Source organism: Teleopsis dalmanni, chromosome X (assembly GCF_002237135.1).
Source record: "Teleopsis dalmanni isolate 2A chromosome X, ASM223713v2, whole genome shotgun sequence".
NCBI lineage: Eukaryota > Metazoa > Arthropoda > Insecta > Diptera > Diopsidae > Teleopsis > Teleopsis dalmanni.
In genome coordinates, this window is record NC_051848.1 from 76,158,103 (window position 1) to 76,171,517 (window position 13,415).

Below are 13,415 nucleotides of genomic sequence, written 5' to 3' on the forward strand. Positions count from 1 at the left end.
GGATTGACTGTAAATAATAATAATGATAATGGGCCAGTAACATTAACCAACAACAGTCGAAGATAAAAGTACTCAGTGTGTCTTGGATTAACTATAAATAAGCGTTTGATTTAAATAAATTGAGACATGCATAAACTGGTGAAACTTGCTTGCGGGGCATCCATTTTTTTTTGAGCCCATGTGAAATAGCGTGGTACTTGTGAATAGAGTAATGTTCTTGCAAAGGCACCAAAATCATCCGTACTATTACACAATTAAAAAAATGCAATGAGTGTAGATTTAGGTGGATTTGTACCACGATCAATCACTGTCTCGTTCGTGAAAAAAATACGCTGACCGTTTTCAAGATGAACGGCTACCTGAACAGCTGCTGGATCCCGTTCATGAATTAGAAAACCGAAGATACGCCAAGCAGCTTCATTGGAGCTGATGTACCGACCAATTTGGTAGAGCGTAATTTCACCGTTTTTGTTCATTGGAGGAGCATTTATATTAGTATTTTCTACTCTAAACACAGCCATATCACTGCCTTTATGGACATACTTATATATTTGATGCTCTTCACAGAACTGCAAAACTCAACATTAATATGAGCATTGTATGTCTTGCTTAGCAGAGGCGAATACGGCACCACCCGCCATTGTCCCCCATTATCGGGATTTCTTCGACGATATATTGGATATCCGTCGGTATTTGTTATAGTATCATTAGTGAAAGCTTTAGATTCAATTTTTAGTACATTTTCCATCTGCCATGCAAGGCGAAGACGAAGAACGAAGTGTATGTAAATGCTCGATGTACTTGTTGGCGTAGTTACATAAAATATTAAGAAAAAAATTTTTCTTTTTCAAAAATATAAACAAAATTTATGTCAAAAATAAAAAAATTTTTTGTTAAAGCAATAAGGATATTTTTGCTAGGTTGGGACTCCCTAATCACTTTAGCGGTATGAAAAATAGATAGTAGCCGATTCTCAGACCTACTGAATACGCATATAAAATTTGGTAAAAATCGGTAAAGCTGTTTCGGAGGAGTACGGTAACTAACATTGTGACATGGAAATTTTATATGTAAGACCCGACAAACGGACATCGTTTGGCCTTGTGACTTATTGATGGTTGAATTAAATTGGCTTGTCTGTGAGAATCATTGGAATTCGTGTCAATAAAACTTTTTCGTTTCGGAACTTGCCATTCAAAATTGTGGCTTCGATAATGTTTGTCATCAATTTTTTAATTACCAATCGCGTACTATTGTACTATTGTATTGTATGTGTACATCTGGAAATACGCGGTCAATGAGAACATTTTGGGAATCAACGATAGTGCAGAAATTAGGGGGCAGTTTTATGAATTCAGTATTTTCATAGACAACTTTTCATATCATAGCAAGTTTTCTTTTTTAAAAATATAAAAAAATTTATGTCAAAAAAATAAAAAAATTTTTGTTAAAGCAATAAAGATATTTTTGCTGGATAGGGACACCCTAATCACTTTAGCAGTATGAAAAATAGATAGTAGCCGATTCTCAGACCTACTGAATACGCATATAAAATTTGGTAAAGATCGGTAAAGCCGTTTCGGAGGAGTACGGTAACTAACATTTTGACAATGTTAATTTTATATATAAGACTAGATAACCCGACAAACGTTGTTTTGCCTTATAAATTATTTCTAGTTTCTAGATAAATTCTAGTGTAGACAAAAAGTAACTTACTTATTATAAGTGTGTAAGTATGTGGTATATGCATGAAATAGGCATGGAGCGCTATGAACGAAAAGGATAATAAAAATAACAAACGCCAAACAATATTATTTTTAAGTTATTATAGTTTATTTATTAAATTATTAATTTAAAATCAATAGATTTTATGATACCAAGTTCCCTGGCAACAACTGTTGTATCTTCAAATTTAAATTGTCTTGGATTGACTGTAAATAATAATAATGATAATGGGCCAGTAACATTAACCAACAACAGTCGAAGATAAAAGTACTCAGTGTGTCTTGGATTAACTATAAATAAGCGTTTGATTTAAATAAATTGAGACATGCATCAACTGGTGAAACTTGCTTGCGGGGCATCCATTTTTTTGTTTAAGGCCATGTGAAATAGCGTGGTACTTGTGAATAGAGTAATGTTTTTGCAAAGGCACCAAAATCATCCGTACTATTAAACAATTCAAAAAATGCAGTGAGTGCAGATTTAGGTGGATTTGTACCACGATCAATCACTGTCTCGTTCGTGAAAAATACACGCTGACCGTTTTCAAGATGGACAGCTAACTGAACAGCTGCTGGATCCCGTTCATGAATTAGAAAACCGAAGATACGCCAAGCAGCTTCATTGGAGCTGATGTACCGACCAATTTGGTAGAGCGTAATTTCACCGTTTTTGTTTATTGGAGGAGCATTTACATTAGTATTTTTTACTCTAAACACAGCCATACCACTGCCTTTATGGACATACTTATATATTTGATGCTCTTCACAGAACTGCAAAACTCAACATTAATATAAGCATTGTATGTCTTGCTTAGCAGAGGCGAATACGGCACCACCCGCCATTGTCCCCCATTATCGGGATTTCTTCGACGATATATTGGATATCCGTCAGTATTTGTTATAGTATCATTAGTGAAATCTTTAGAAAAATTTTTAGTACATTTTCCATCTGTCATGCAAGCCGAAGACGAAGAACGAAGTCGATGTAAATGCTCTATGTACTTGTTGGCGTAGTTACATAAAATATTAAGAAAATAATTTTTCTTTTTCAAAAATATAAACAAAATTTATGTCAAAAAAATAAAAAATTTTTTGTTAAGCACTAAGGATATTTTTGCTGGGTAGGGACTCCCTAATCACTTTAGCGGTATGAAAAATAGATAGTAGCCGATTCTCAGACCTACTGAATACTCATATAAAATTTGGTAAAAATCGGTAAAGCCGTTTCGGAGGAGTACGGTAACTAACATTTTGACCACGTTAATTTTATATATAAGATTATATTTTATTTTAACTTATTTCGGTATTCACTGAATTTCCACTTAATTGATCAATTATTATTTATTAATAGGACATTCCAGAAGCGCCGGAACGCAAGATGACTGATGCCATTAATGAGCCCATAATGTTATGTCGTTTTCCAGTTAACATAAAATCGTTTTATATGTCTAAGTGTCCAGAGGATAAAAATCTTACAGAAAGTGTAGATGTCTTACTACCGAATGTGGGCGAAATAGTTGGTGGTTCTATGAGGATATACGACAACGATGAATTACTGAAAGGTTATGAACGTGAAAATATTGATCCGACTCCTTACTATTGGTATACGGATCAGCGTATCTACGGCACACAACCACATGGTGGTTATGGTTTGGGCTTAGAGCGCTTACTGTGTTGGTTGCTGAACCGTTACCACATCAGAGAAGTTTGCTTATATCCACGTTTTCTTGACAGATGCAAACCATAAAAAATAGTTTTTTATGCGTTTATTTAATTGCTTTTCAACATGCCCGCTAAAATGCTCTTGCCGAGCACTCAAAACATTTTTACTATGCATTTAAAATTATCATTTTCACTGCATGAAATATAATTTCGATCGAAAAAGAAAATATTCGGATTTATTAAAGTTATGATATTTATTAAAATTTATTTTATAATTTAACGAATATGACAAATCACAAAGACAGCGATTAATGTTTTTCAAAAATATTGTAACTCATAGTTTTCAAATAAAACAAATTAACTATTAACTTATTGTATATTAGTCTAAATTAAAAATATATAATATACTACTTGGAATATGTTCCAAAACAATAATGGATTCATTTAAAATTTTAGAAGGATTTCATAATGGAATTTAAGCATATGTTAAAAAGATTTGTACATAAAGTGCTGTGTCCATAGACATGCTTTAAGTGTAGGTAGAAATGTGTAGATTAAATGGTACCCGTGATATGTGAAGCAGCAACTCTTTCTAGAACTTTTAAGAGAAAAAATGCTGGTGACCAATATTGTAGCACTAAAATTCTATAAAACAGCACTTTTTAAATCAATGCAGTAATCAAATTTGTATATAAAGGAAATTGAATTTAACGTGAAGTATTTATTTGCTTTATGAATATTTAATATAATTACTTAAAAGAATATATAGTTCGACTGTTATTGCGATATCTTCGTAAGAAAAATGCGATGTAGGTTTTGGCGTATGGCTAATTCACACAGCGAACATTTATAAAGATTGAGTTTACTTTTTGAAATTTTTGAAAGAAATATTACGTGTTAATATCTAGTAATCTAGAAACAAATAAAAGTAATACCACAGAATTTATGGTATTGTGAAAATCAAAACCATGATGAAAATATTAACGGATCATATTATTATTATTACTAGTTGAAAAGGGGTAGTGCACTGCGTCTTAAAAGGTCTTTTGTGCCCCTTAGTTGGATTAGAGTGTTTCTCCAATTCCAATTTCTTCAATGGCAGACAGTATAGAGCATATCTTTCCTAGTCTTGAATCCTTATGATCCATTATACACCATCCTAAGTATTTCTTCCGCTTGTGCATCAGTGCCGGGCACTCTCCAAATACATGGTTTGCAGTTTTATCAGACAGTATCTGCTGTCTGAGTTGGATTGAATTCCTAACTTCGATAGGTGATTATTTTTGATTATTCTATGCAATCTTTAAAGCATTTTAGGTTGTAAGGCCTTAATAGTACTATAGATTATGATAGTTGTAGTAGCCTTTCCCAAAAAACTTCTTTTTCCTCAACGCCGTTCATAAGAATGGATATAGTTCCTTAGCCAAGATCACAGAAAGGTTACCAGCATGCCCCGGAATCCATATTAAATACACCTGATTGAGTATGTTTAACGTGTTAATGCACTCCCATACCAGTTTGAATGTTACCTGATAGGATCGAATTGCCATTATAGCTGCCTATCTGTCAGTCATTATTGCAATTTTACGGTTTTGGTAGTTACAGTCAATGTTGAAACTATCTATTGCGTATATTTCCGCTTGTATCTTTTGCCTGGTCCTTATACACCGTCTGTATAGCATGTTATCATGTTTTCTTTTATTATTTGGCTTTTAGACAAACCTTCCTAATTCTTTTTGTTGCCAAGTTCAGTTTTGAAATTTTTTGTAAAGTCATGCTTTATAATCATCCTGTCCGTTGGCATTTCAGTCTCTAGCATTTGTGTAGCCAAATTATTAGATTTCTCACTGTTATAATTACTCTTAGATGTGAAGAGGTGCGAGTTCTAAGAGTACTTCAATTGATGACGTTCTTATTGCTCCCGTTATGCTTACACATACAAGTCTTTGTAACTTGTTGAGTGTGTTGATAACGCTTTGCTGTTTTGGACTGTTCTGTTAGACTATTGATCCGTAGGTGACTATAGGTCTAAAAATTGCTGTGTATATCCATCGCACTTTCTAAAACTAATATTATTTAAAAGCGAAGAATCATTAAAAAATTATGAAATTCAATATGAAAACATAGATTTAGAAATAGTGAGCAATATTGCAGCATATTAATGCTATATAACAGCACTTTATAAATCAAAGAAGTGATTAAATTTGCACTTACTAATACTGATATTATTCAAAGGCGAAGAATCATTAAAAAATTATGAAATTCAATATGAAAACATAGATGTAAAAATAGGGAGCAATATTGCAGCACATTAATGCTATGTAACAGCACTTTATAAATCAAAGTGATAACTAAATTGTGAGGTGTTAATTTCTTTCATATACATTAAGTTTTATTACTATAAAGAATGTTGTGCTTTTACCTGGGATTGGTTCCTAGCTTCGTGAGCCTGAAAAATCCTATATGACTTTTGGATTATGCCTTATTCACAGTAACGTTTCTATAGTACTGAGTTGGTTTTTCTTTAGTTGAAATAACTGTCAGGTACAAGTTTTATTCAATTTGGTAGTGCAACTACCGGTTTCTGAACCGGTGGATTGCAACTACCGCTGCCTGAAGCACAGCCTTATGCAAGAGAATAATACGTAGTAGTTCAATTGACTATTGTGTAAAGCCAACGTATGATTCAAGGTAGAAAAGCAGTTACCACTAGAATAAAAGGACATGGTGAAGAGGGTATTGGGTGCTATAATAAAGAAGCTGATGGGGAATCATTGCTTGAGTAAAGGTAGAACCACTTCAATTAAGCGAATCTATAAATCAATATGGAGTAATTTGATCAATAGGGAGTAATTTATCCGGAGCAACGGAACAGTAAATGTGAACTGCGTGGCATTCTCTAATATTTTGTTGAATATTTCTGCTATTTTTGAGGGGACTTTTCATTAATAAAGCTTCTCCAGAAAGCAAGTAATTCTGATGTGCCTGAGTTTTTGATATTGTTACCTTTTTGGTTTTTGTTTTTTTTTTCTTGTTTTTTCTGTTTTGTATAAGCTCCAATCCACATCACTTTCTTGCACTACATATTTATCTTTGTAAACAGGGACATTATCTTTGTAAACAGGGAAGTGGTCAGGACTTGCACTAGCCTTTACCACTAACTTTTTTGGTTATATAGTAACCCGCAATTAATATGTCTCGGTATTAAAGCTGGATGTTTGCATTTGGCATTGGAAAATACAAGTTGAGGTACGTTTTTTAAAGGTGTCATTATTGTGGGTCAATTAGTTAGATTAACTTAGGTACTTGCCAAAACCTATTTAAGTAGAAATGATCAGTCATACCATATGTTAGTATCAAATTCTGCTCAGATATAAAGTGTGTTACATATTACATGTCACTGATGGTTGTACATCTCTGTATTCAAGGCTTTTATCTAACTTGGCAACTTAGAGCTACGACAAGAAATTTTCATAGCCAATAGGCAGTACTATGATCTCAATAGGTAATTAGGATGTAGAACTTTTTCTCGACAGGAAAACTTGCGCTCATTATAGCTCGTTCATCCTACTTATGCGTCTGTATGGCACAGAAACATAGATACTATCACAGAATGATGAAGCAGCGTTGGGAGTTTTGGAGAAAAAAGTTTTTTGTAAGATCTTTAGCCCTCTACGAGTTGACAATAACTGCCGCATCGCAATTAACTATAAACGACACTGATAAAAATTAGCGAATTAACATCCAGCAACTTCGCTGGCTTGGTAATGTCGTGAGAATGGATGATGATGTGCCAGCGGAAAAAGTATTTAAAGCATATTTGGAGAGAGAAACTGTAGAGGTGGATCGTGCGTCCGGTAGTGTTATCAACTAATTGAACACTAACCGCACTTGACGTAAGAGACTAAAAAAGACGTACACGTAACAGAGACGTCTGTAGAGCAGTGATGCGTAAGACCGAAAACTAGTATTGGGTTCTTACGATGATTTAAGTTATTAACTTCAAACTTATTTATAAATATTAAATATTTCTTTTTTAACACCATATTAAAAATTCATAATACAACATCTTTAAACATTCACTTGTGTCTAAAAATTATACTATAAATTTAAGTTATCCTCAAATGCACAATCTTTAAAAAAGGCAATGAAGAAAAAAAACATTTTATTCATTAAAATTAAAATATATTATAGAAACAGAAGTGTTTTTAAATAAATGCTTTGCAATATATAATATATTATTTACCGTTATATTTATAATATATAATTACTTATAACTAGTAATTATATTGTTTTAATTAAATAAATCGTTTAATATTAATAAATTTATAAAATGCTTCATTATGGAAATGAACAGCTGTGGATTATATTAAATAATATTATTTATTTAATTTAATAATTTATTTATAATATATAATTACTTATAACTAATAAATAAATTATTTTAATTAAATAAATCGTTTAATATTAACAAAATGATAGAATGTTTCATTATGGAAATGAATATCTGTGGAATATATTATAATTATATATATGATTTAATTATTGTATATATGTATATATAATATATATTTATTATATCATATATATGTATATTAAAGTCACAATATAATTATAATTATATACTTATTGTTTTGAAATATTTTTTAATATATTTGTGTTATGTTTGTGTTTAATATTTGTGTTATATAAAAATTTTCCTACAACTGTTTAACTAATTCTGGTTAAATATTTCAGATATTTTGCCTATAATTTAATTTTGATAATTGAAAAGCTCATAAATTCCGACTTTAAAGTTTTCCTGTTTCATATAAAATATAATTAAGTTTGTAATGTCCTGACTGCCAGGAAGCAAAGGAAAATTCGTGCATATTTGGTTTTAAAAATGTACTTCATTAATTAGTCAAGCAATTAAAATTAATCATATGTGTATATGTTATAAACAGTTTATTTATTGCCAAATAATACATTTTCATTACAAAATAATTTTTAAAAATATATCACGATGTGGTATAAAATAACTAAAGAATATTTACGATTGTACAATTAAATCCTCAAAACGATTTTCATTCTTCATTCAAAATATTAACATAAGATGGGCAGTATAAATTAATAAATACAATCATTTAAAACTTATAGTTATTTTTATTTTTTCAATTATATAAAATGCTATACGATAGATTTAGTATTTGCTATATTTTTGATTTAAACAGCGTTCCGAGATTTTTTTGGATCGTGATTTTGCTTGCGCAAATGATGATAATTTGGTAGTACTTTTCGCAAGAAGTCAATTTGCAATGTTTGTGTCTGAAAAATAAAAATTTATATGAAGAATATAAAAATTAATTAATTAATATTTATATATATTTGCGTATAAATTATTATTAAAAAAACTGTGTATTTAAATGTTTAACCATGCAGTTCTTAGTTTATAACGGCATCATATGCAAAAAATGAAAAATTTTTTATGTCTCAACTACCTATTGCTTTAAACTCTAGTTTTCTTTCAAATAATAATATAAAATAAATAATATATCAATACAAACCCCATGTTTATCCATTGCTTCACGTTGTAAACACTCCTTCCCATATATAACAGTATTCTCGGGTAAGTCCTGAGCAGATTCTATTTGTACCCCCGCACCAATAATACATCCACTAGAGATTCCAACATTTGGCCCTACATAACACTTGCATTCAAAAACGTTTTTCTCACCAATACGATGAGCTTCAACTGTGCATCCTACTTCAAAAACATTGTTAGCCCCAATAACAAGCGGAGTTGCAGAACTGGCATTTCCGGTACTGGAAGTTTTCATTTGTTGGCGATATACTATTGATGCGTACTCTTCCACTATGCAATTTTCGCCCAATATAATAGGGCCCGCCTCTGCTATGATTGTTACGCTTGGATGTATTACACATCCCGGCAAAATAGTGATGTCACCCTGCAATATGCTGTCCTCACATACAATTGACTTTGCCATTACTTTAATACTGTAAATTAAGAATTGATTATCATAGATATTATATTAAAATTATTTATAAATATACTCATTGCCTGCCATTATATTGCTTTTAATATCTATAAGACTTTTTTTGTACAAATTATAAAAAGAAAGTATTTATTGAATTCGATAAGTTATCGAAAAGTTCATATTAAACAAAAACAAACCACAGATGTTAAAATTGCTTCAGGGCTTACAAGTGCTCAATGGATATGCTGAGAATATTATATGGTTGCCAAATTTATAATACTTCGGCGAGTGCGAGTTCGAGTAAATTGAGGTAAAGAAAATTGAAACTTTCTAGGGATTTTTTGCAATGCACTTACGTAAATATTTATTTATTTATATATTGCACTTATTTATTATTTTTGGTTGAAAGTTTTCAAATATATTTAATTATTTATTAAAGATCTTACAAAATTTTCACAATGGTAATACCTAATTTACTTAATTTTTATCTAATTTACCCTACTCGAAATTCTGGTAAATACCAACATTCGCTGCCATACCGACATAATTTACTATTATCCTCAATTAACCATTAATTAGCGATTTAAAAAATTGATCTGCTTACGATTGATATCTAAATAAAGAAACGCTTTGGAACTTTACAGAACTTTCTGACACATAAAAGCTCTTCCACATGTGATTAGTAATTTATACCAATGGAAGACTTAATCTTAAAGTTACTTAAGTAACTCACTAAGTTAGCAGTGAAAACATAATATAAGCAGAGTAAAATAAAGTAACGAAGAAGCAATAAAACTCATGTAAACTCAAACTACATTGCGTGAGTTGCTCAAATTTTCATGTGATAAATCAGCTGTTCACATAATTTTGGCCGTGACCGAGTTCAAGTAAATGGATAGTAAATTGAGGAAAATAGTAAATTATGTCGGTATGGTAGCGAATGTTGGTATTTATTAGAATTTCGAGTTACCCTACTCTACTTAAATAAAAATTAAGTAAATTAGTTACCATTGTAAAAATTTTATACGATGTTTAATAAATTAATAAAAAAATTTGAAAACTTTCAACCAAAAATAATAAATAAGTGCAATAAATAAATAAATAAATATTTACATAAGTACAGTGCAAAAAATCCCTAGGAAATTTCAATTTACTTTACCTCAATTTACTCGAACTCACACACGGTCTTAATTTATAAAGGAGATAAACTATACTTAATACTAATATGTATTTCTCTTTGCCACTGATTTTTTGAAATCTTGTTACTATCAATTTGTAGTACATGAATTTTACTAAATAATATATTAAAAAAAAATGTGATTGACATATTAAGGTATTTATTTTATATATACATATATGTATTTTTTACATCTATTAAATATTCAAATGGAAAAAAACCGACTTTTTTATTTTAAATGAGTTGATTTATTTAAAATGAGCTCATTTATGTGGAAGCTCTTTGTATGACGAATTATTCTCATTAGTGGCCTTAATGTGCAAAACTGAATAAATGAGACATAAAAATCGTGCTATTAGTAAGTCACACTTACTAAGTAAACAGTGCAAACACGGTATTAGAGAATGAAACCTTAAAAATATTTGGTTTATTTTTCCAGAGTAATAAAATTTGACAATAGTTATTCTTGAAAATACGATTGATAAACCGTTTTTACCCACTCGTTAAATATGGAAGCAATATACAAATACATTGCCAAAACTTTATGATCTTTCTCAAAACGTATTAGCCGATAAATAGCTGGTAGCATTTATATTCCATGCTTGTGTAGTGATCATCACACAATTTTGATTTGCTACTTTTATATGAAACGACGAACAACAAAAGTGTGAAGTACAATATTTTCAACATTTTCAACGAAACATACCTACATACGTTTGTCCCTTTCTAAAAAGAAAGGGAAACATATGGACATATGGAAAAGAAACATATAGTTTTAATATATTCTTTTCTTTCAAACAACCGCCATAACTACAGAAAAGCGACCACTGTTTAAGCATCATTCGAATAGCGCACCACTTTTTAAAAATTATATGTGAACAACATTCTAATTAATTTTATTAACTAATTAACTTTAATGTTCTGCGTAATTAATGTAATTAGTGTTTTAAATTTAAAGTGAATGCCAGTAAAACAAATAGTTTTACAGCATATAACTGGAAATAAAATACCGGATGTTTTCTTAGTAAGTACTTTTTTCAATATAGCGGCACTTAATTATTTAAATAATATGATTTATTACCATTTATTATTATCATTTATTATATTCGAATGCAAATTTCGAAAGAAATTTTCGAATTTTGTTTGCAATCAACAATTTGCATGTGTAGTGATAATGGTGGAGTGTATACAAAAATGTTGCCGAAGTCTAGCCAGTATAGACGCAGTGCTACATTTTATTAAATATTCTAAGACGACTGCATTGGCTAGTATTTGACAAGATTTTTGTATATACTCTCATTTTTTACCTAACACAAAATTATTCACTTGCCAAAATTTTGCCAGTGTGTACAGTGAGTAATATTTGACAAATCGTCAAGCAAAGACATGTTTAAGCAGTATTTATGAAATATTTACGCTTGTGTATGTATGTATAATTAACGTCAAGTAAGAAATTTGCTGATGGGTCACTGTATAATAGGTAGGCTTGTCATGAGACTGGGTTTTACCTATAATGATTTTTGTTGTGGTTGTAGCTTTGATAATAAGGAGAAAACTGTGCTCCATTGCATGAGACAGTGAACATCCACAGATATACCGAGGTGTCATCCTGCAAAATTACGGACTTAGTGACATTTATAGTACTGTCAGATTAGTTTATCTTTATCTCATTATTAGTCGTATACTGACACTTAGTACAACGGGTCATCATATGTGCTCAAGTAGGCTTTCTTGGGTACAAGCCCGCCACACCAACTTAACTTAAAAAATTTTTATAGATTGTTATGCCACAAGGTTATGATCCGGTGCTCCAATAACTTTGTTAATAAAATGATTTTCTACGTCTGATGCATTCTAAAAACTATATACAATATAAACAATATTTTATTTTTCAAGTATGTTTAATCACGTAGCTCGCATAAAGCCGGCACCTTTACTGTGGCTAGAGAAATTCATAAGTTATTAAAGCAAGTGTGCGATGACTACATTATCTCCATCAATCGACATATAGTGTAATCTTTCAAGTCTATTTTGCTTTTATTTTTTTTATTTTATTTATGTTTCATTACCAGTTCAACTGTTGCAAGTGGTACGCCAATATTTGAGAAGTGAATATCAGGGAGCACAGCGCCTACCTTGGCAATCTCTTCTGTCTTAAATTGCCTGCGATATCTGTATGTTCAAGAACTCATTTGAGTTACATCCTGACACGCCTAGCTAAATCGTTGAGGAAAGCTCGTAATTCTCAAATTATAATGGATGTGGCGGTGGCTGTACTTACTAGTGATTTAGCTGACGGAGAAAATTGAAATCAAGAATTTGGTTACTAAAGACCTTCGATTAAATATTGGTAGAGCATTTGTTGTGGAAGTATATAAAGCCATTAGTCTGTATGTTAAAATTATAATTTCAAGTAACAATTTTAGTCCTCGCAGCAAACATTTAAAAAACTATGAAAAACTTTAGAGAGAGTTCCCCAATATAATAGTCTCTAACTAAACGAAATCATTTTTCTCATTAATAATATGAAATTATCTGTCGAATAAAAAAAAAAAATTGTTTCATATCAAATAGAAATACTACACCTTTTAAAAAAGACACCCTATAATAAAGAGAAAAAAAATAAATGTTTGTCTATGTGAAAAGTTTACGGCTTATGTCAAATTTGACCCCTTGAACTTTACCATCAGCAATTTTACGAACTTAATAGGAGTTAAAGAATGCACGCCATTTAAACAATCCGTCTGTCCGGTAATACAGCTGGTTATAGGCAATAAAAACAATTCCTGATACCAGGAAGTTATAAAAAATTCGAATTTCTTCAGAAACCCGTCAGCCATTCCTTGTCTTTGATTTGTATGCAGGTACCTTTTC

The 13,415-nt window shown here is 30.8% G+C and overlaps 3 protein-coding genes across 4 annotated transcripts in view; 2 read left to right on the forward strand and 1 right to left on the reverse strand.

Annotated features, from left to right (window-relative positions):
• LOC119688935 (asparagine--tRNA ligase, cytoplasmic-like) overlaps positions 1-3,754 on the forward strand; it is a 5,829-nt gene extending 2,075 nt beyond the window's left edge. Inside the window, exon 5 of the mRNA XM_038103613.1 lies at positions 3,076-3,754. Within this exon, the coding sequence (XP_037959541.1) occupies positions 3,076-3,471 (396 nt within the window). The 3' untranslated portion in view covers positions 3,472-3,754. The remainder of the gene's footprint in view (positions 1-3,075) is intronic.
• A 4,829-nt stretch (positions 3,755-8,583) lies between these two features.
• Positions 8,584-10,620, reverse strand: LOC119689230 (dynactin subunit 6). 2 transcript variants are annotated; one of them, XM_038104014.1, is made up of 3 exons: positions 10,579-10,620; positions 8,933-9,383; positions 8,584-8,693 (listed from the first exon to the last, which is right to left on the reverse strand). In XM_038104014.1, exons 2-3 carry the CDS (start codon positions 9,371-9,373, stop codon positions 8,592-8,594), a joined length of 543 nt encoding a protein of 180 aa, XP_037959942.1. In that variant the 5' UTR covers positions 9,374-9,383; positions 10,579-10,620; the 3' UTR covers positions 8,584-8,591. The 2 variants fall into 2 exon arrangements, with proteins under 2 accessions (XP_037959942.1, XP_037959940.1); XM_038104012.1 differs by lacking the exon at positions 10,579-10,620 and adding an exon at positions 9,441-9,547.
• Positions 10,621-11,478: 858 nt separating this feature from the next.
• LOC119687899 (brain tumor protein) overlaps positions 11,479-13,415 on the forward strand; it is a 55,909-nt gene continuing 53,972 nt past the window's right edge. The window contains exon 1 of the mRNA XM_038102444.1: positions 11,479-11,565. The gene's annotated coding sequence lies outside the window, so the exon portion shown is untranslated. The remainder of the gene's footprint in view (positions 11,566-13,415) is intronic.